This window comes from Saccostrea echinata, unplaced genomic scaffold, assembly GCF_033153115.1.
Source record: "Saccostrea echinata isolate AGI-Se365-2 ecotype Australia unplaced genomic scaffold, CSIRO_AGI_Sech_v1 ptg000007l, whole genome shotgun sequence".
NCBI classification, from domain to species: Eukaryota; Metazoa; Mollusca; class Bivalvia; order Ostreida; family Ostreidae; genus Saccostrea; species Saccostrea echinata.
The window spans coordinates 7,319,067-7,343,140 of record NW_026889756.1 but is presented as its reverse complement, the minus strand read 5'-3'; the positions used below and the strand labels follow the sequence as shown (position 1 = coordinate 7,343,140).

The 24,074-nt window shown below is 33.6% G+C and overlaps 1 protein-coding gene across 1 annotated transcript in view; it reads left to right on the top strand.

The window, feature by feature from the left end:
- Positions 1-22,936, top strand: part of LOC133180800 (uncharacterized) — an 88,103-nt gene extending 65,167 nt beyond the window's left edge. Inside the window, exons 4-18 of the mRNA XM_061315267.1 lie at positions 5,531-5,729; positions 8,905-8,961; positions 10,664-11,539; positions 12,047-12,152; positions 15,435-17,090; positions 17,258-17,314; positions 18,805-19,023; positions 19,630-19,668; positions 19,894-19,937; positions 20,202-20,313; positions 21,447-21,569; positions 21,790-21,913; positions 22,182-22,252; positions 22,682-22,810; positions 22,929-22,936. Of these exons, the coding sequence (XP_061171251.1) occupies positions 5,531-5,729; positions 8,905-8,961; positions 10,664-11,539; positions 12,047-12,152; positions 15,435-17,090; positions 17,258-17,314; positions 18,805-19,023; positions 19,630-19,668; positions 19,894-19,937; positions 20,202-20,313; positions 21,447-21,569; positions 21,790-21,913; positions 22,182-22,252; positions 22,682-22,810; positions 22,929-22,936 (3,820 nt within the window). The remainder of the gene's footprint in view (positions 1-5,530; positions 5,730-8,904; positions 8,962-10,663; positions 11,540-12,046; positions 12,153-15,434; positions 17,091-17,257; positions 17,315-18,804; positions 19,024-19,629; positions 19,669-19,893; positions 19,938-20,201; positions 20,314-21,446; positions 21,570-21,789; positions 21,914-22,181; positions 22,253-22,681; positions 22,811-22,928) is intronic.
- Positions 22,937-24,074: the final 1,138 nt, after the last annotated feature.

Here is a 24,074-nt window from a genome sequence, read left to right as displayed (position 1 = left end):
CCTCGTATTTGCAGAAAATGCATTGAATTTTTCAGAAATATGCATTAAAATTTAAAACAGGGCGTACATTTACGCATTAGCAATCATTTACGCATTAGCAATCATAAATAAGCATTACACTAAGAAAGTACTGCATACAATGGATTGGATTGGATTTTAACTCATTATGTGAATTGAAGTCAGCTCAGTGTTTGAATTTTTATCAAAAGGAAATTTTGATTTAGCATATATTTGGAATAACCTAGACTGATTTCCAGTTCGAGAGAAAGATTTGAATATTAGATACTCGTACTTTGTCTGAAAATATCACAGATTTCCACTGTTCATATAACATCCAAATTTTCGTTTTTGACACGTACAGGTGATATTGTCAAAATTGGGCAAAATTGAACATGCGCTGTGTGTAATTTATTCTTTATCACTGTTTATTAAACAGTTCTTATATATTAACCATTTTCTGTAGCAACATTATCATCTATAGTCCGCTGACAACTTTTATTAATTGTATGAAAATAATATTGCGTTTTTGCTTTTCACATGCTCTTGTGCTATAAATAGCACCACACGACTTTTAATGCAAATGGGGAGTAACTCTAAAACTTATACCTCTATCGATGCCAACAATTTATATAGCAAAACCTAGTATATATATTTCTGATTAAAAAAACAAACAAACAAACAACATGGGAAACAACGGAGGTGGATATTTTGAGAGGGGCAGGTGGGGATTAGAATCTAAAGATTAATTTTATTTGGCCAAAGGTCTCAGTAACTCTTGCTATGATTGATATAGGCCTAATCTTAAATGAAATTCAGTGTGCCTGTGGTAACTTTGCCTATCGTGTGGTCTTTCTCCTGAAAAAAAAACCGAAATGTTTCTCGGTTATAACTAAAAGCTGACAAAATTTTTAAAATTTCATTAACCTAATTGATAAATGCAGAAACTAACATTTCTTTTACATTCCTCTTTCAAAAACACTTACATCGATAACAAGCTAAAAATCTTGTTGAAAACATAATACGGCGGTTACTCAAACATTCCCGCCGCCATTTCTGATCACTGTCCAACATTAGATGTCAAAAGAGCAATTGATTAACATTATACTCTTTGATTATTTTGCTGAAAAGCAAAATCTGCATTGATTTCAAAATCAGGGAGTAAATACACTTTGAGGTAAAAAATTATCTGGAGCTCTGGATTATTTGTTATTGTTTAAACTCAAGTAACGAATTCCGATGTGAATCTGCTTGCACAAAATTTGGCTAGCTAGCTCTCATTCTATAATTCCATAGTATATAAAAAAACTTTTAACCTGTAGTGGCTTCCATATTAAATTTTCACGAAGGCAGTCTGGATTTAATCCCGAATTTGTTTGCTTAAATTTACGTTTTCAACTTATTAATTGATGCTGAGTGTTGTTTTTTGTTGTTATTTTTTTTGTTTTTTTGATAGAACATGATTTCTAGATTGGTGAAGGAATCTCTATGCGTCGTCGTTAGTTCGGGTTGCTTCCGGAAGTGAATTTAAAAAATCGATTTTTTCAACTTCAGTATTTTTCTATATTATTTGTAGGGTTAAGAGAGCCTCCTTTCAAAATACTAAATATATAATTTGCTTTCGAATTGATAAATCCAAACTTTTGATATTTGTCAATTTCACTTTGAAGTGGGAGTTGAAATGGGGTAATGGTTAGCACATTGGATTCTCACGCTGACGACCAGGGTTAAATATCCAGAGTGTCACTTTTTCAGCTTGAATTTACATTTTTATTTTCAAAATCGTACAGAAGACCTCTCAGTGCTCGCAATGAGTTTCTAGTTGAGTATTATAATTCACCACGTGATTTCTTGCCTCAGGTAACTTTGTGAATACTAAATTCTGTCGCGTAACTTGTAAGGTAGTATGTTTTGTGCTAACTAGGACATTGTGTTCGAACATGTTAAGTCATCTGGATTTGATATAAAATCTGCTTTACTTACATTGACGTGCTCATATTGTTAATTTCGTTTTGAAACCTTTGTCAGAAGTGCATTTGTGCCATACAGAATGGAGAGGGAGATTGGAAAGAGTGATCACATTCTTTTTTTCAAACATCTCATTGTTATTTATCAAGTCTAATTTTAGACCCATTCTTACAACGTTAGCTCCACCTCTCATGCATATCTAATGTTCAATCAAGGGCAGGTAAGTGTAAATTCACTATAATTATTTGGAAAACAGTACAGACAAAAACATAGAATTTTTTTTAATGTGTCTAAAATCATTTTAAGATTTAAGTTTGGTTCAAAATTGACAGGATTCTTTCATAAACATACAAAAGTGAAATAAGGTTTAGATATAAGAGCAAGAGAAGCAACCGAAAAAGACCCCAAAACAGGCGTTAAGTGCAGTCATCATTTGTATTAGTAAGGATTGTTAAAATAACAAAAATCTTACATTGCGAACATTTCGTCTTGCTTTTAAATACCAAATAGCTATCTCGTGAAAATAAGGTGTTGCAAAAATACAGTGGTCTACAGTATCGGTGTTCAATTTACAATACTTCAGCTATACTAACTGGTAAATGGACCATGATATATTGAGGTTCCCATGTTGCAGTAGGTGCATGCTAGCACTAAAGAGATTCCTCATTTCTCTAAATATCAAAATGTCTTGTCACAGATAATACACATGTATAATATGAAAGCCCTATCTCTTCTCATTCAAAAGATATGGCCAATTTTAAATCTTTATTTTTTTTAAGTAGGTCAGACTTCAAGGTCAAGGTCATGGGGTCAAAAATCATAGTGCATTTAGAAAGGTCTTGTCACAGGCAATACACAGGTCTTATATGAAAGCCATATCTCTTCTCATTCAAATGTCATGACCAAGGTTAAAATTTTTTAAAAAGTAGGTCAACCTTCTAGGTCAAGGTCATGGGGTAAAAAATCATGGTGTATTTAGAAAGGTCTTGAAACAGGTAATACACTTCTTTAATATGAAACCCCTATCTCCTCTCATTAAAAGTTATGGCCAATTCAATGTAATGTTTATTTTTTTAAAAGTAGGTCAAACTTCATCGGGTCAAAAATCATAGTGCATGTAAAAAGGTCTTGTCACAGGTAATACACGTGTATAATATGAAAGCCCTATCTCTTCTCATTCAAAAGATATGACCAAGGATAAAGTTTTGTGATGGACGGACAGACAGCTAGTCTGACGGACGATAGAGATATAATGTCCCCCTTGCTTTCGCAAAAGCGGGGGACAACCCGAAAGCGGGGGACAAAAAACATTAGAAGATGTAATCTACATGTATTCAATGGGATGATGTAGCATAAGTCAATCGGAAGACCATTTGTCGCTCTACCAACAAGAACACATCTAGTTCTTTTTTTGTCCCCCGCTTTCGCGAAAGCGAGGCAGCGTTTTTTTCCTTATATAACTGGTACCGATAAACGGTACCATTCCCAATGCCAAAAAACGTTAATTTTTCCCAATTTTAAGACTAAAAATTCCCAATTCAACTGTCAAGCAACTGACTATGATGATATCGTATTTATTTTCATATGAAACAGTGTACAAGTTGACTAATTGTTTCACTTCCGCTTAAATCGAAAGTAGAGATCAGTAAATAAATATGGCGGGACCTGTTGTGTAAACAGCGTGGTGTCATACACAAATTAAAAGCATGAAAGAGCAAAAAAAAAAAAAAAAAAAAACGGATATTGATATAAAAACAATAAATAATTGTTGTTTATTCTTTAAAACATGGAGTAATAGGTAATGAGATTGGAATTAACACAAAATGCGTTTCATTTGTTTCAATGACAGAAAATTCTCCTTCGTTTTACTTCGATGCTATTTTTCCCAATTGAACCGGTACCGGACCCTTTCCCAATGGGTAGAAAAAAATCGCTGTGAGAGGACATCAAATCTCATTCATCTGTCCGTCTGTTAGTCCGTCAGTCTGTCCGTCCGTCACAAAACTTTAACCTTGGTTATATCTTTTGAATGAGAAGAGATATGGCTTTGATATTTGATATTGGTATTATTACCTGTGACAAGACCTTTCTAATTACACTATGATTTTTGACCCCAAACTTTAGATTGAAAAGACATAGCCTAGGGCTTTCATATTAGACAAGTGCATTACCTGTGACAAGATATTTTTGAGCATGTTATGATTTCTGACCCTTTCACCTTGACTTCACGATTGACCTAATTTTAAAAAAAAATCAACTTCGGTGATAACTTCTGAATGGCATATGATAGGGCGTTCATATTTGACACAATATGCCATTAAAGATGAAATCTCACCCACAAAGACACCGAAAGCGGGGGACCACAATTCTTTGAATTTGCTTGTTCTTCCTGGTTACTTATTTTTCCGTTATAGATCTATAGAACTACCCATCCAATTGTGGTGAAACCTTTTTAGGGTCAGTAGGCATGTTATGTAGATTTGCGGAATCAAGGCCATTTTGCGCGCACGTGCTAGCTACATTAAGGAATAGGAGTTAAATATATGGTTGATTATCTGATATTGTTTATAAAGCTGAGGAAAACATAAAATATAAGAAATAATACAAAAATAAGACAAAAAATCGGCGGCGTAAGTCAAAGGTTATTACAATGCATGGATCTGTAGCTCTCTGCTTAATCTGTCCGAATTTTCTCAAGCAGAGAGCTACAGTTCTGCAGCTACGCACATGCATGCATGTGCGTGAAATGCGTAAAATGACCAATATAATTATTATAGCCGTAACTTTTTTATTTTATGATGAAATGCTTTGAAACTCGTAATATATAAAGGATATATTAGTAATATAGACAATGACATTGTCTGAATAGCCTGAACTCGCACACATGCTCTGATTGACTGAAACAAGTCTCAATATCTTTCTTGTTTTTTGACAAAATACTTTGAAATTTTAAACATAGTCATACATTAGCAGGTTCTACAGCATCATATAGAAGATTTATCAAGAAAGCATGCACATGCACGTGAGCTGCAATCTGATTGGCTTAAACTTTAAATGCCTATAACTTAATTGCTTCTCAATGGAACAGGATGAAATTTAGAATGTGAATAGGTATAATGAATGCCTACATAAATTGCTACTATCAAAAGTGATTGCAAGGACATGCATTCAAGTGTGCACTTGCAATGCGTAAAATGACCAATATACTTGAAAAATGGTAACATATTTTTATGATTTTTTTAATTCTCAGGATATAAAGATATATGTTAATCGTTAAGACAACTTGCCATGACCATCTTGCATATGCATGCTCGTGTGTGCGCATGCAATACGTTAAAAGACATATAGTTGATATCATTGTAACTTTTATAATTCTTTTATGAAATCCTTCGAGACTAAGCATATTAAAAAAAATCTTACAGGAAAATGGCACAAAAAAGGGATTTGGGGAGCGTTTGGGGAACATCTGTAATGGTCCCTGTACAATTAACAGTAGTTTGTATTGTCATTAAATGTACATATTAGTGATATTATTTTTAATAAAATGACTGTTTTTAATTAACAGTTTGGATGCAACAGAATCATCTAGAAGAGGCAGATTTGCCAATGATGCAGGGCCTGATGATGTTCATCAAAATGCCACAATGAAATGTGTATCCAGTAAAGGAAAACCTCATCTAGCTCTTTTTGCAAAAAGAAAAATAAAAATTGGAGAAGAGATAAGATATGATTATGGTGTACCAGATCTTCCTTGGAGGAAGCAGGTATTTTTTCCTCCACTTCTTGCAACTGAATGCAGCTGTAATTATTTTTATATATGTCAACTTTAGAAACAGGGAAAAAAGTAAAGCACTTTTTATTATTATATACCCAAGCTCTGAAGAAGAGGGGGTTTACTGTTTTACCTTTGTGTGTCTGTCTGTCTGTTTAACTGTGTGTTTATCATTAACGAATTTTGTCACAGTTTTCTCAGCAACTACTCATCAAGATGTTTGAAATGTTAGCACTCTCTTTGTTAACCTTTCTTTTTTGTTTGAATCTGAAGCATTCAAATTAATTGTAGAGGAATCAATTAAAACCTTTTCCAGAGTCTGTTTCTCAGTAACATTTAAATAGCACAATTTATTTTTGAATAGAATTGTTTGAGTATGATGGGTGATATGATTATATTCTAGAAGGCAGGCCATTGTTGAGGGCTTTGAAGGATTTAAAAAATGTTATACAATAGATTTAAATTACACAAGGCCTCGCATGTCAATTTCAATAGTCCCCACCCACTAACGTAAAACACAAAGACGGACACAGAAGATTTACATGCATATCTTATTTAAACAGATACAAATCACTTAAAATTGTCAATAATCACTTGTTAACTACACGAAAAAGGTAAATTATGCATATTTCTGCAATGTTAAGTAAATACACATAAACATTTCAAGCTTATTTTAACGTTCCTACAAATTTGGACAATATTCAGGACAAATCAGGTTCAATAACTGTATAAACCAATTGGTCATATCTCTAGGCTGTTACAATGTCTATATATGTCATAGGAGATATATTAAAGAATAAAATTAATTATATTAAATATGGAAGTTTTGTGATTATTTTCTGAAAAACATGAAATGATATTCATGAAATATATGGAGATAACAAACAGTATTCAAGATCAAAAGTCCATAAAACAATACAAAATAAGAGCAGAACAAACACGGACCTCCAAAACAGCAGGTGTGATCAGGTGCCATGGAGGAGTGAGTATCCCCTGCTGACCGGTCACACCCACTGTGTGCTCCTTGTCATGATCGGGAAATAACGGAAAAATCCGTCGTCAATTCATTGTATAAATAATGGACTAACAATTAGTATGAAAAACGTCAGTCAGCATTTGACTCAATGATAAATTGTATTTGCTTACAAGGTCATTGTATTGACCATAGAACTTACGAAATGATGACTTTAAACGAGACTGCTGATATTCTTGTTTCAACAACATGTTTGTCAATAATTTACCTCGTTTTAGAAATTGTTCATACGTAGAGTATGATCTTGCGTATCGAATCAACTGAGATATACGAGGGGGTATCAAAAAGTTCGTGGACTAGCGCCATAAAATGTAAACCGCTTTAGGTAGATCAATGAATTTTAAAATATCTAGTTAGCATCATCTTTTCTATCTACAGAATAAACCACAAGCCATACATTTTATTTTTTAATAAATTAGTAATGTTTTTGTAAGCAATGACATGTCAAGGCGGTGCAACCTCGAAGACGACGTTTTTTTTGACCTAAGTATAACTGAGAAAAACTCTTTGGATATGAACATTTGATATCCAAAAATCCCGTTAATTCAGGTATGTGTTAGTACAATATTGTTCCATGAAATATGGAATTTTTACCTCATTCTGGAAGTTCTATGAAAATTTATCGTAAATTTTACATGTAGTGTCTAAACAAATAAGGCCTTGAAAATGACATCAAAAGAGGGGAGGGGTTTCCTTTTCGAACATTCTATAAAGTTTGGCCCCTGAAAAAACTGGTATAGACCTAGGAAATGTTTAGCTACAGAGAAATAAAATGCATCCAGAGTACTTGTTTTTTAATGCCAAAAGAGATTCAGAGAGAAAAGGGATGCACAGTTAATGTCGATTTGTAGTCAAGGTGTGAAAAATCAATCACATCAAAAATGACGTCGATCATGTGTTGTAGATATGAAACTCCAAAAAGAAAAATATGCTGGCACAATCAAGAGAGATCTCTCCCAATGTATAAATCCATTTGCAATATTAAATGCATTGAAAGCTGCTGTTTATGACATTGTAAAGTCATATAAACAAGACAGGTTTAAGTCCTTACTCAGTTCAAGGGAACTTCATCAAAATAAGTGTATGAGGTAGAAGAAGCTGACATTGAAAAACAATGACGTTGACGGACGTCAAAAAACTAAACGGCGACGGCACCAGTTGATCATATAATGTGGTTTTTATTTTACAGTGAGACCCATGAATTCATGTCCACCACAAAATGTAAAATGTTACATACATAACTACTCAACAATTCTTTATCCACGAAATAAAATCCCCACGAACCAAGAGTTTTTCCGCAAACCACAAAAATTTGACCCCATGAAAATGTGTGATATGACAGTATAATAATTTGGCAAATAATGAATGTATTAAGCAAAAATTTTCAACATTTCTTTATTTTTTGTTGTTTTATGTTCTTATTAAATTTTGAAAACACAGACTACATAGTACTTATTTTATAGCCTCAGTCCACGAACTTTTTGATAACCCCTCGTATAAACTGACTGTATGCAGGTGATGAAGGTATATTGCTGCATAAGTAAGGGAAGTTGACGATTGAAAAGATAAAGTCATCCCGTTTATCATAGAGCTTGGTTGTAAGATTACCATTAATGTCTTTTTCAAGTAAAATATCCAAATATGAAACAGATGTGTCAGACTCTGTGGTATCTTTTATCTCAAGCTCACCAGAAAATATCGTATCGACATAAGAATGGAAATTACCATTGTTAATTGACAATATGTCATCGATATATCTAAATGTCGAGTTGAAGGCCACAGTAAGTGTTTTCTTCTTTTCACGCATAAGATTTTAGACAAATTCTGCTTCATAAGAATACAAAAATAGATCTGCTAATAATGGGGCACAATTGGTACCCATGGGAATTCCAATTGATTGTTGGAAGACCTAGTCTCCAAAAACAACATAGATACTGTCATTCAGAAACTCAAACATCTTTTTAATATCAACTTCAGAGTACTTGTGTGTACAACCAGAATGTTTTTTAACAAAATAATTTTGCAAATGACCAATGACAAGGTAAGTATATTTACGAGTTCCATTTTTATTGAAAAAGCAGCTGTTAATGATAGCAATCTTTTTGATGTAATATGTTCAATTTTTTGTATATAGGGTCATAACAGACAAGAAAGACAAGATGAAACTGCCAGAATCATAAAGGACTTGCAAGTAAGAAATTTACACAATAGATTTTGATCCACATGTTCTGGGCTTTTAATGTTTGTTATAGGTGGTTAGGAGAAGTTTTGTATTTCATCTTTTTCTTAAATTAGAAAGCTCTGCCTTTATTTTGTACTATCATTTTGAACTCCATTTGTACCATCATTTAGTGATATTGTCCTCTTGAATATGTTATTAAAATTTCATCAGTTTTTTTGCCAGAAGATTCGGGGGATTATAGTTTTTTTCCTGTCTGTCCGTCTGTCTAGCTGTTTGTCTGAATGTCCGCAAAAATTTTAACCTTGCCAATAACTTTTGAAAGGGGCTATGGCTTTCATATTTCACAAGTGTATTCCTTGTGACAAGACCTTTCTTTAAGAACCACCAAATTTGACTTTTTATGCCCCGCCATGAATATGGCCAGGGCATATAGTGTTTGTCATGACCGTCTTCTGTCCTTCTGTCCTTCTGTCCTACCGTCAACTATTCAACTGTAGCAATATTTTTTGACCTTTACCTTTCTTTTGACCTTGACCTCACTTTTCTTAAATTAGTGCTTAGCTCAGTTTTAATGAAACCATTCAAGATATTTTTAACAAACTTCATATGCTGATACATACTGATGAATAACTTTTGAACAGTTTGTGCTAGGGCTCTCATGCTTCATATTTTTATTTTTATACTTTATATTTTTATTCATTTTGACAAGACCTTTCAATTAGTATGAATATTTTCGACATTTTGATCTTGAACTTAGAGTTAGACCCACTTTGTAAAAAAACATTAACCTTGATCAAAACTTTTGAATAGTTAGTTCTAGCGCTTTCATATTTCACAGGTGTATTCCTTGTGAAAAGACCTTTCCCTTAATGCTAAAAATTTTGACCTATTGATCTTGACATTTGGAATCTGACTTGCAGTTGAGAAAATTAAACCTTAACCACAAGCTGCCATATGAGAGCATCAGTGTTTTACAAACACTTTTTGTTAAAAACAATAAATAGGAGAAGAATCCCTCTTTGAAACTTTTATCAAGTTAAGCCATGATTAGTCATGTTGATAAGGAAGTAACTTCAGATAGTTAGGATTCAAATTTGTGCAAATCATGACACCTGGGTGTAGGTTTGGGCAATTATGGGTAAGCAAAGTTTTACATGGTTATAAATAGGAAGAATCTTTAATATTATTTGCAGGATGCGATGATTAATTATGTTTATATAGCAGAATCACTGAAATAATTTAGAATCTTTTTTAATTATGACACCCTTGGGGTAGGGTAGGGCAACAATTAGGTCAGTTTTCTTTAGGAATACATAGGAGAAATCTAAAAAAAAAAATCTTCTGGTAAAGAACAGCAGAGCCATAATGAGTCATAATTATATCTAAGAATCCATAGGTAGTGTTGATTAAAATTTGTTCAAATCATACCCCAAGGGGTAGTATGGACAATTAAAGTTTTACATAGAAATAAATAGGAAAACTGTAAAATCTTCTCAAGAACAGCAAAGCCAAGATCAGCCAAGATCACTCATATTATATGGAAGCATCCTCGATAGCGCATTTTCAAGTTGGTTCAAACCACGACCACCTACTGTAGTGTGGCATCACACAGTTCTATAAAAGATTTACAAAAAAATCTTTAATCCAAGAAATTAAAAAGACTGGCCTTATTATCTAGATTATCAGCATTATTTTATGACTTTTTTTGTAGAAAAAAGAATGCAGAGTGCTGCTTAAAAAATTACCATTGGATACACTACAGGAGGTGATAGTTGAAGAGCCACTACAGGAGGTGATAGTTCAAGAGCCACTACAGGAGGTGATAGTGCAAGAGCCACTGCAGGAGGTGATAGTCCAAGAGCCACTACAAGAGGTGATAGTTCAAGAGCCACTACAAGAGGTGATAGTTCAAGAGCCACTACAGGAGGTGATAGTTCAAGAGCCACTACAGGGGGTAATTGTTAAAGAATCACTGCAAGAGAAGATTGTTCAAGACTCAGTGCCAGAGGATATTGGACAAAACTCAGTGCCAGAGGAAATTTGGCATGACTCAGTCCCAGAGGAGATTGGGCAAGACTCAGTGCCAGAGGATATTGGACAGAACTCAGTGCCAAAGGAAATTGGGCAAAACCCAGTGCCAGAGGATATTGAGCAAGACTCAATGCAAAAGAAGATAGAGCAAAACTCAGTACCAGAGGAGATTGGGCAAGGCTCGGTGCCAGAGGAGATTGGACAGAACTCTGTGCCAGAGGAAATTGGGCAAGACTTAGTAACAGAGGAGATTGGGCATGACTCAGTACCAGAGGAGATTGGGCAATACTCAGTGCCAGAGGATATTGGACAAGACTCAGTGCAAGAGGAAATTGGGCAAAACTCAATGCCAGAGGAGATTGGGCAAGACTCAGTGCCAGGGGAGATTGGACAAGACTTAGTGCCAGAGGAGATTGGGCACAACTCAATGCCAGAGGAGATTGGACAAGACTCTGTGTCACAAGATATTGGGCAAGTCTCAATGCCAGAGATTGAACAAGACTTAGTGCCAGAGGAGATTGGACAAGACTCGGTGCAAGAGGGCATTGGGCATGAGGTAAAAGTAATAGGGTTCACTTAGGAGTAAAATAACTTAATGTGCATCATTTCTTTTTATTTTTTTAAAGATATTTTGCCAATGCAGGGCATATGCAAAAATTGCAAAAAAAATTTCACCCACCATGTACTAATTGTCATAATCATGTTATATGAAAATCTGTCAACACGAAATAAAAGCATGGCCTAACAATTTATATGAAAATTCTAAAATTTGAGATACAACCATGCAAGCATCATGAAATAGTTTCCAGTTTGTTCACACCATAACCCCTAGACTTCATGAGGAATACAAAATAATTATTTTGCATTTTCTTATTGTGTAAAATCTTTTCAAATTTTCTTTTTGAGAACAATACTGCAACTTATATTATTACTGTGTGAGAATATTGTTTATATACTTGTCAGAGGCTAAGTAAACTTGTCCTTAACATATGACTAAAATATTTTCAGATTGCTAGTACACATGTACCAATAATTTAAACATTATGAACACTTTTAATTTCAGATAAATCTCAGCAGCAATTTTACAACATCTAATCCATATTCTCAAAACAGTGGTGAGAATGGTACAACTGAAGGAAAACAAGATACAGATTGTCCCAACTCAGCAGGTATGCAATGCAATTATCATGACTAAAGGTTAAAAAGAATAGGAAATATTTTTTTGTTAAAAGTCTTTTTGTAGAAGAATGAAAACAGAAAATCTGCAATTAAAAAAGAAATGTGGTAAAAAAAATTAAAAGAATTTTTTTTCTCTCCAAATTTCATTGTAAAGTTGTTTGCCTACCTCAGAAAAAAGAATTGCAATGGGGGTTGGGAGGGCGTTGGTGGTAAAGGCAGTAGGGTCCTTTAAAAAATCAGGAAAGTTGGCATGTATGCTAACAAAAGTACAGTATATCTTGAAAACACGAATTATTTCTATCGAATTGACAAATTAAATTCAAATGCTTATATACATGGACAGGTAGTTTAGTAAGTTATTAGAAACCTATGGCAATTGTTTTCACTTCTGGTCCATTTAGTTTAACTCTTTGGCGTGTAAAGAGGAAGGTACGGTTTATGCTTTACTGTACCCTAAAAATTTCTTAGAAAGTTATGAAATAGGCTATAATATGAATTGAGTAGAAGATTATGATAATTCGTTAAAGAATGTGGCATGAAGGAGGCCCATTCTGGAAAAATGATGTCATTAATATAATTTGGTATATTTCTAAGTTTTATGTAGAAAAGCCTCAAAATGACTAAATTTTGTAGTTATTCTCCTTTAGAAAATAGTGTCTGCAGTTGTCGCCCATTTCAAAGAAGAAGGTATGGTTTTATCTTTATTGTGCCCTAAAAATTTAATGTTTTCAAAAAGTTTTGAAACTGGCTTAAATATTAGTTGAGCATATGACTGTGAAAAAACAGGAAAGAATATGGCATGATGGAGTACCATTCTGGATATATGATGTCATTAATTTGATGCATTTCTCTATTTTAAACAGAAAAAGCCTCAAAATGACCCATTTTAAGGGTTATTTTCCTTAAGAAAATAGTGTCCACAGCCGTCGCCCAGATTAGTTTTCGGATATGTTGTGTAAAATTCTTCGAAAAATCACATATCTCAAAATCTTTGTGGGCAATGCCTGTGGACAATATTTTCTGAAAGAAAATTCCATTGAAAATTGGTGTCTTCTGCAACTTTTTAAGAAATTACAGGAAAATGCACAAGTTTATGACATCACAATTAGCATTTAGAAGGTCATGTGAGAAAAAAAATTTGTATGATCTTTCTGCATGGAATTTCAATAATTCAGAAAGCATGAGTTTTAATTTTTTTACATCATTTTCATTTTTAAGAAAAACACAGGGCAAGATTTGTATTGAAACCGTACCTTGTTCTTTTAAGTCACCTAAATAAACTCCTGTTGCTATCACCTAAGTAAAGACCTATTGCTATCCGTTTCGGTCTGTTGTTGTACGTTGTGCATGGTGCGTCCTGTTTTAACATTTGAACATTTTCAGCTTCTTGTCTGCAACCGCTCAACCAATTTCAGGCAATTTTGGCATATACCATCTATGAGTGATGGGGAACAAAAATTGTGAATTTCATGGTCCCTGTCCCCATGGGGCCTGAGGGGTGGGACAAAAACCACTTCAATTAATGCAATCTTTAAAATATCTTCTTCTTTACTTTACTCCTAGACATCAAGCAGTCAAACTGTAGTCATGAATGTAATAAGCATAAAGTCCTCTATCAAATTTGTGAAATTCATGGCCCCAGTATCAGAGGTTCTAGTGATAAGGTGGGATTATATAGATTATATAGTTAAGATGCATTATTTCTTTGAAAATCTTCGTCCCTGCTCCTTGGTATATAAGAAAGAAATATAATGTATAGTACTGTAGTGATAAGGAAGGATGCCTTTTCCGAAGTTGTGAATTTCATGGCCCCAGGGTCAGGGGTTCTGGTGTTAGGGCGGAACTCTATTGATTATATAGTGAAGATGCATTATTTCTTTGAAAATCTTCATCTCTGCTCCTTGTTATTAAACAAACAAATCTAATGTAAAGTTATGGTAAGGAGGTGTGCCTCTTTTAAAATTATGAACTTCATTGCCCCAGGGTCAGGGGTTCTGGTGTAAGGGCAGGGCTCTATTGATTATTTATTGAAAATGCATTAATGCTTTAAAATCTGCTCCTTAGTATTAATCTAACATTCATGTTAAGCAAGGGTGCCTTTTCCAAAATTATGAAATGTTTGGCTCCAGGGTCAGGGATTCCTGTGGGGTCGGGGCAATGCTGATTATTGCTGATATAATTGATTAGTTGAAATGCATTTTTTTGTTTCCTTACTCTGCCTATGGGGATTAAGTAACAAAACTAAGCATGCTAAGTGTATAGTTAAGATGGGCAATTGTGAATGTCATGGACTCTGGTTTAAAACGTGAACCAAATTCAATGGTTAGAAAGTTGTTGCAAGATGCTCAGGTTGCCTATAAGGCCCATGGGCCTCTTGTTGGATATATTGTGTAAAATGCTTTGAAAAATCAGATTTCCCCAAATCTTCCTAGGCGATGCATGCGTTGTATGTTTTCTGAAAGAAAATTCTACTGAAAATTGATGTCTTCTGCATTTTAAAAGTATATATGGGAAAATGCACACATTCATGATTTTAATTTCTTACGTTACTTTTCTTAATTTAAGGACATACGCTATGTACCTTACCTACTGCTAATTTTTCAAGATATTTTAAATTTAAAATTATAGTACCATTACATGTTCTTAGACAAAAAATCAGCATGCGTTTCCAGGGGGTTTGAACAGATATCAAATAATGAAAATTCTTGCAATATGCAAGGAAAAATATATATATTAAAAAAAATATATTAACTTAAATTCCAGATTTTTTTCTTCAAATTTGTTTTAAAAGAGGTGTATAACACCATATATAGACATTAAAAGCATTGCACACAGGTCCTTCATGTAGTGGAACTCTTCAACTCCAGGAAAAAGGCCAATAAAATTCAAACTACGTTGCATATGTCCTTAAGAAAATACAGGGCCAGATTTGTATTGAATCCATACCTTGTTCTTTAATTAAGAATTAAGATCTTAATAAGAGTCAGTTTATTTACAGATATAAGCTATATCTTCTGAAAGGAAATTGATAAATCTTGGATATATACATGAATTACATGAATTAATTGATAAAAAAAAAATGACGTCATTGTATTCAAGGAGTGACCCCGACATTAAAAGAATACTGTTTAATGTGTGCATGAACTTCATTAACTCCACAGTACTATTATATTCACATTTCAGATAAAAGATTTTATTGTATATCTTAGAAAGAAGCATGCTTACTGTTTATAATTCTTTGATAAGCTATATAGTCTATAAATTATTTAAAGGAAACAAAGACAAATCTAAAACATCCAGACCAAGAAGACCATGCCCATTTTGCGGAACAATGGCTTCTCGACTCACGGATCACATAAAAAGAAGACACAAGTTTGAAGAAAGTGTTAAAGCTGCATTAGCATTACCTAAGGATCTGAGAGACAAAGAGTTTGAAAAAATGAAAAAAGAGGGGATTTTCAAAGCCAATACTGATGTTCTTATGAAAGAAAATCCAGACTACAGCAAGCTTATGAATCAGCGAAGACAAGAGAATGATTCTTTGGCTATGTGTTCCCTTTGTAAAGGGTTCTATCACAAAAAGATCATAAACAGACACAAGAAAAGGTGTTCCTCTGCAGAAGGTACAACTGACTACCCAACAACATTTAGCATTAAACTGTTAGGTACCCAGCCAATCTTTTCAGATTCATATATACAAGAGATTCTGAATTGCTTTCATGATAATGAAGTTGGAGCTTTGATTCGATCTGATGACTGGATCAAAAGATATGGTTATCTCTGCTTCCAAAATTTTGAGGGCACTGAAAAAAGAACAGAAAAAAGGTCATCTTTAATGTCAAACCTTAGACGCCTAGCTCATCTTTTCATGGAGTTTAAACAGATAGTTTCAAAAGATAACCCATGTATAAAATTGAATTCATGCAGCCAGATGTTCGATAGAGATTTCATTCTCTATATTCAAGATGCTATTTGTTCAATGACAACAGACAAAGAAACAAAAGCAGTAAAAAATGGCTTGAAAGTTTCTCTGCGTTATCTGATATCTGATGTTTGCAAGGTAATGAGGGCAAATTACCTTTTGCTGAAACAAGATGAAAAAGCAGAAGAAATGGCAAAATTCATTTCAGTTTTACAGCTGATTTGGCCTTCCTTTTTTGCCAGTGCTGAGGAGTCAGTGGTTAAAAAGAGACAGTCAGATTTAAGAAGGCCAGTCAGACTACCAAGTGAAAAAGAAATAGAGCAGTTAAGGGACTGTACAAAAGATATCATTGAGAGACTTTCCGCAGATATGTTTGAAACTTTAGATTATACAAAATTTAGCCAGCTACGAGATGCTGTAGTATGCAGATTAACACTCTTTAATGCCAGGAGAGGTGGAGAACCCAGCAGAATGACCATTAAAGACTGGGAAGATGCCCTCCAAGACGTATGGATTGACCAAGAAAAAGTTGAGCATGTTGAAGATGACATAGAAAAAAAGTTACTGTGTGAAAATAAAATAGCCTACATACATGCCTCTAAGGTATCCAAGTTGGTGCCACTTCTTATACCCAAGGACTGTTGGCAACCTATGAAAATTTTAACAGATTGTGAGGTACGCAGAGCTGCTCAAATTAATGAGAAGAATAAATATGCTTTCCCAAACATGAAGCATTCAAAGAATCATGCTTCAGGGTGGTATGCAGTTAGTAATTTATGCAAAAAAGCAGGGTTGGAGCATAATATAAGTGCAACAGATATGAGACATTATGTTGCCACTTCTTATGCTCTGCTAGATGTGTCACCAAGTGATAGAGAAATGTTTTACAAACACCTTGGGCATTCAAAGCAAATGAATGAAAACGTTTATCAATGCCCTCCAGCTATGAGAACAATTACAAAAGTTGGAAAATTTTTAAATCAGTTGGAAGGCAACATTGATACATGTAAGTTTATGCATGCATTCTTTAATCAAACAAATTTATATCCTATTAAAACTATTACACTGAAATACAATTCTACCAAAGTTGTTTCAATAATCATGAAGAAAATTATGATGATACTGGTATAATACATGTAAGATGATGATAAATGTAAAGAGTTATTCTTACAGCCCTATCCAACTCAAAGAAGTCAAGTGCCAAAGAAGTTCAAGTTGAAACTCTCTCTGGTATGTTTGATAGTTTAGTAATCCATGTGTATGAGGAATATCTTGAATGGAAAAAAAGGAACAAAGTTGAAAAACTGTAAAAGTATTATATTTGGCGTGTACAATATTTGGCGGAAATTAAGTTTCCAACAAGTTAGCATAGATTTGATTTAGCGCTATCTGAATGTGCTAGATATAAATGTATGATTTAGAAGACATTTAGCAATGTACTTGATTTAACGGACTCAAGCTTTCCACCAAAGTCGCTAAATAGAATACACCGCTAAATATAATATGTTTACAGTATTGATTGATTGTATGCTGTTTCGTGTCTAGCTAAAATTAATTGCATAAGCATATCATTATATGTACTTTATGTATGCATCATTTGTTGAGATGATCTTTGTACTCCTTGATTACCTAGTATTTTCAGCTCGCATTAACAAAGTTGGGGAGAGCTTATGTGATACTCTAAGCATCAGTGTCGGCATTCTAGGTTTAAGTTTTTGGTGCAGTTATCTTTTTAAGTTACCTGAGTCACTCACTCTAGGGTGGGCCCTATTGATTATATAGTGAAAATGCTTGAATTCTTGGATTTTTTTCCCCTTTGCTCCTGGATATAACACCAATGATCTATGTATATTTTTATGATGAAGAAAGGTGCTTCTTCTAAAATTATGATGAATGTCATGGACCCTCGTCAGGGGTACCGTGGGGAGGGGGTACATATTCTGAAAAATGAATTAATGCATTGAAATCTGCTCTTTGGTATTAATTAACCATTTATGGTGAACCAAGGTGCCTTTTTGAAAATTGTGAAATTTGTGGCCCCAGGGCCAGGGGCTCCTGTTGGGTGGAGCACTATGGATTGTATAATGGAAATGTTTTTGTTTTTTTTTTTTGCTCCTCTGATCTACCTCCGGGTATTAAGTAATCAAAGTAAGCAGTTATGATTAGCAATTGTGCCTATTTCAAAATTGTGAATTTCATTTTGTTGTTGCTTGATACTCAGGTGGCCTCTATGAGGCCTTTGGGCCTATTTTTAAATACTGCTGTTCCCTAAAGTTTTAAAGTTAAAGTTTTGGGTCAGGTATTTTACTAAAAACCATAAGGTCTATTTGAATCAAATTTGCATGGATGATGCATCAAGGGATGAACATTCTCAAACTTGCTTCAGATTCCGCATTTGAATTACATTTTCTGGATAAGTGACTAGTTCGAAGTTTTTGGATACTAGTAAGTCTATTCCGAAGTAACTGCAAGCCCTATCGGATCAAAATTGCCAAAATTTTACATCTTGGGCTGTACCCTACTAGATTATTATTTTAATATAGGGCTTTGTCTTTTTAAAAACAATATTGTTTTTAATGAGGTGTTCTCTGTAATTTCTGATTACCAATGGGTTTTTTTTTTCAAGAAATATGAAATGCTTTTGTTACAAAAAAAATTTTAATTTCTTTAAAATTCATTAGGATTAATGACATAATATTTGTCTTTTTTGTATTTTGCAGAATTCATTGAATTAATGGCAGCAGATATGTCTTTGTCTGACATTCTTAACTTCTATACAAAAATTGATGAAGAACATGTGACTATTAATCCGGAGGAGTTGAGAAACAGAAGCAGTCTAGTTTTAGATAAAAATGTACAAAGTCACGCAAAGAAATTCTTTACAGAGGATGCCTGGCTTTGCGTAATGAATACATTGACAGTGCTTGCTGCAAATGATGGTAAGCCTGATGATATTTAATTTTTTTTATCTGAATAAATTTGCATGTGATATATTGTGAAAAGTTTTATGTACTAAATGTTTACAAAGCATGAAAAAAAGGTAAATTAAATTTGAAAATTCTTTAAAGCATATTAGCCCACCTTTTTGGAGTTGCATCATATGAATTTCAGTAACTCAATAATAGTCAAAATAAAATGAAATTTTGGTATCTTATTGATTAAAGTTGACTTTAAATGAAAGATAACATTACTGGAAAATATGTTTAAAAAAATAAGCATAAATTCACTTCAAAAATTTACCCTGTGTTTCTTTCCTTTCAGTATGCAATAGAAAAAAAATTTGATTAAGAACAAAAGGGTCAAACCGAGTCAGGTGACCATTATGGCCCATGGGCCTCTTGTTTTATTCCTTTCGATGTAAAACCTGAAGATGATTGAGCAATTAATTCTTTTAAAAAATCAAAATTTTCAAGAAATTTAAAATCTATTATGAAAGATTTAAAGCTATGATGTGAATACATGTATTATATTTAAATTATGTAGCAAAGAGAAAAAATTCTTCAAGATGTACTAGTGTTGGTATTACATAACCTTTTTTTCTATAGAATACAAAATGCAAGGAAAAAACAGAGAAAATACATCAGGTAAACATTTTAATTTTTCAAAGTGAGTCAGAAGTACCGACCCATTCTTTATGGGTTTTTTTAAACCAATATTTCAATAATTAAATAATAGATACTTCTGAGTTAGAGGTAATACGGTTTGACTGTATACTGGTGAGTAGAAGTAATCAACAGTTTGAAATTAAAAATGTTGAATCTTTATGTAGAAGATGACATGAATAATAATATAGGTATCATTGTTTACAGGGTTGAAGAGAACTAGAAAGGATGATGACATTTCCGAAAATGAGGTATTTATTATAAATGTACTAAACAAAACTACCATAGATCACTTAATGTTTGTGACACCTATTTTCACAAGATAATCATTAATTCTTAATTAGCAAGACAAAGTTTTCACAAACTGGAGTTACTGCTCTCTATAATCATTTCAATGGAATAGTAATATATGTGTAAATGAAATTTTTGCAAGCACACTGTCTTGAGAATAAAGGTGATTGACAGTATATATTTTTGCGTCAAATCTGCAAGTTTTCAACTATAATATATTCTAGATTCCTGGCCCTAGTGTGATAAAACGTTCCAGGAATGTCGTTTCTTACATTTGTGAGGATAGTTCCTCATCTGATGAACCATCAGACAAGGATGATAAAGTATCCACAGATGGTAAAAACATAGTTAGACTTGATAAATGTTTAAGTAAATGTGTATATACAGTCAAACCTCGTTATCTCGAACTTCAAGGGACCAAGGAAATACTTTGAGATATCCAAGAATTCGAAATATCCAGGGTAAAATACTTAAGAAATAAGTGCTTAGGACTTCAAAATCACTTCGACATATCCATGGTATTCGAGATATCCGTGTTCGAGATACCGAAGTTCAACTGTACATAGTTACTATTTATTACATTTACTCAGAACACATGGTTTATAAATCTTACGCAGGTGAGTTAAGGCTAAGTATAGGCGTTTCTATCCAAATTATCTAATTAAAATGCCTAAGGACTATATCTATTATACAGAGAAAGTTAAAACTTATTGTCTAATACATACTAGGTACCCACGACGTGACATAGCCAGTACACATTATGATGTCATATTATGACGTCATTGTTCTTTACAACACAAGATTATAATGGATATCAACAAAAATGCTTCGGTGCAAGGGCATGCTCTATTTTATTTAACTGAAACAAGGTATATTTAGAAGCAAAATATTCAAAGGTTTGCCGGCATTGCTGCACAAATATCAACAGCTTGGTTGTATAATTTCTATTTGAAAAGTTTTAAGTTGAATAAGGGTAAAAATGTACAGTCTGGTATAAGTTTCCTCAAATTCTGATCAAATGAAAAAATGCCTAGGATTTGTGCAGCAGTTTTATTAATCTATAGAATATTCTTCTTAGCATTATACAATTTTTATTTAAAAAGAAATAGGCTAATTCCTTGCGCCGAAGCTGTTTTGTTGATGTGTTTTATTACCTCCAGTAGGTAAGATCAGTGACGTCATAATATGACGTCATAATGTGTATTGGCTATAACATATCATGGGTACTAAGTATGCAAAAGAAAATAAATCAACACTTTCTCTGAATAATAAATATACCTCTTATGCTTTTTTTATTAGCTCATTTGCATAGAAACGCCTATACCTAGACTTAACTCACCTGTGTAGAAAAATCTAAATTCATACGGAATGAAATAAATTTTTAAATTATTTCAAGAGAGTCACTCTTAAAACACTTTTCAAAAATGAAGGGTAAAAAAATAGTCAATATGATTTTTTGGCTTTTGTAGAGGACACAATAGCCAAAGGCAAAAAGCATATCTGGTCATCAAACGAGGATGCTGCTGTTAAAAGATTTTTCCGTACTTATATTGATGATGTGTCTGAATCTGGAAACAAAGGAAAATTACATGGTACTTTGTTTTTGATAAAAAATTGAGCCTCAACAACTGTTTTTAAATTGTAGAACTGTATAAAGTTGAGAAAGATACCTTCTTTTCAAAGTTAATTTGCTATCTTTTAATATATAAATTGTCAAATCCATGATCTATAGCCTCTTTAAAAGTGCAGTAAATAAATTTAACATGACTTGCTTTTCTTTACATAATACCCTTATTTGTTCATTCGTCACAGTTACAAGTGATATATGCAGCTTCATCCAGAAATATCCAGAAATCCTAAATGATTTTCCCAGACAGAAAAAAATCCATTTGATCAGAACAAAAATAATGAATCTCAGAAGGCAGTCAAGGGAACGGTATCAAAAACACATGAAGAAATTTCTTTGAGCTTTCAGTTCATTTGATGGACACATCATGTCCAGAAGTAAGATTTCTATTTTAACATAATTGGAATATCATTTTGTTTTGAACATGCCATAAAAAGCAATCAGTGTATCTGTAATTTAGTAAAATGTATATCATTCTTGATTTCAGACCAAATAAGTGATGTATTGCTGTTGTTATCACTTGTGACTTGTTAATCTGCCCTGCTTGACTGCATAAGAGAAAGACCCTTTGCGACAGAGTGTGGAACTTTTGCCAACCCCACAATCTGGAGGATTTGAGGTCATTTGAAGGACATATCATTTCCCTCAGTAAGATTTCTGTTCTTAAATGTTGTTGAAAATTCTACAGTTTAAATCTTTTATTGAAAATAAAAAACAGTTATAAATTTACTGTACAGTTGAATGTATGTTATGCTTAATTTCAGACCCATGAAATGATGTACTGCTGTTGTTATCAGTTGAGACTTGTTAAACTGTACTGCTTGACTGTATGAGAGAGAAAGGCCCTTTGCGACAGAGTGTGAAACATTCGCTAAACCATAATCTGGAGGCTTCAAGGTCATTTGAAGGACACATCATTTCCCGAAGTAAGATTTCTGTTCTTAAATGATGTCGGAAAATCCCACAGTTTAAATCTTATATTAAAATTAAGAAAACAGTTATAAATTTGCTATACAGTTGAATGTATGTTATGCTTAATTTCAGACCCATGAAATGATGTATTGCTGTTGTTATCAGTTGAGACTTGTTCAACTGCCCTGCTTGACTGTATGAGAGAGAAAGGCCCTTTGCGACAGAGTGTGAAACATTCGCCAAACCATAATCTGGAGGCTTCAAGGTCATTTGAAGGACACATCATTTCCCGAAGTAAGATTTCTGTTCTTAAATGATGTCGGAAAATCCCACAGTTTAAATCTTATATTAAAATTAAGAAAACAGTTATAAATTTGCTATACAGTTGAATGTATGTTATGCTTAATTTCAGACCCATGAAATGATGTATTGCTGTTGTTATCAGTTGAGACTTGTTCAACTGCCCTGCTTGACTGTATGAGAGAGAAAGGCCCTTTGCGACAGAGCGTGGAACTTTCGCCAACCCACAATCTGGAGGCTTTGAGGTCATTTGAAGGACACATCATTTCCCGCAGTAAGATTATTGTTTTTAACTGCTGTTGGAAAATTCTACAGTTTAAATCTTATATTGAAAAAAAAAACAGTTATAAGTTTGCTGGACAGTTGAATGTATGTTATGCTTAATTTCAGGCCCAAGAAATGATGTACTGCTGTTGTTATCAGTTGAGACTTGTTAAACTGCCCTGCTTGACTGTATGAGAGAGAAAGGCCCTTAGCGACCGAGCGTGGAACTTTCGCCAACCCACAATCTGGAGGCTTTGATGTCATTTGAAGGACGCATCATTTCCCGCAGTAAGATTATTGTTTTTAACTGCTGTTGGAAAATTCTACAGTTTAAATCTTATATTGAAAAAAAAAACAGTTATATATTTGCTGTACAGTTGAATGTATGTTATGCTTAATTTCAGACCCATGAAATGATGTACTGCTGTTGTTATCAGTTGAGACTTCTAAACTGCCCTGCTTGACTGTATGAGAGAGAAAGGCCCTTTGCGACAGAGTGTGGAACTTTCGCCAACCCAAAATCTGGAGGCTTTGAGGTCATTTGAAGGACACATCATTTCCCGCAGTAAGATTATTGTTTTTAACTGCTGTTGGAAAATTTTACAGTTTTAATCTTATATTGAAAAAAAAAAAAACAGTTATAAGTTTGCTGGACAGTTGAATGTATGTTATGCTTAATTTCAGACCCATGAAATGATGTACTGCTGTTGTTATCAGTTGAGACTTCTAAACTGCCCTGCTTGAGTGTATGAGAGAGAAAGGCCCTTTGCAACAGAGCGTGGAATTTTCGCCAACCCACAATCTGGAGGCTTTGAGGTCATTTGAAGGACGCATCATTTCCCGCAGTAAGATTATTGTTTTTAACTGCTGTTGGAAAATTCTACAGTTTAAATCTTATATTGAAAAAAAAAAACAGTTATAAGTTTGCTATACAGTTGAATGTTTGTTATGCTTAATTTCAGACCCATGAAATGATGTACTGCTGTTGTTATCA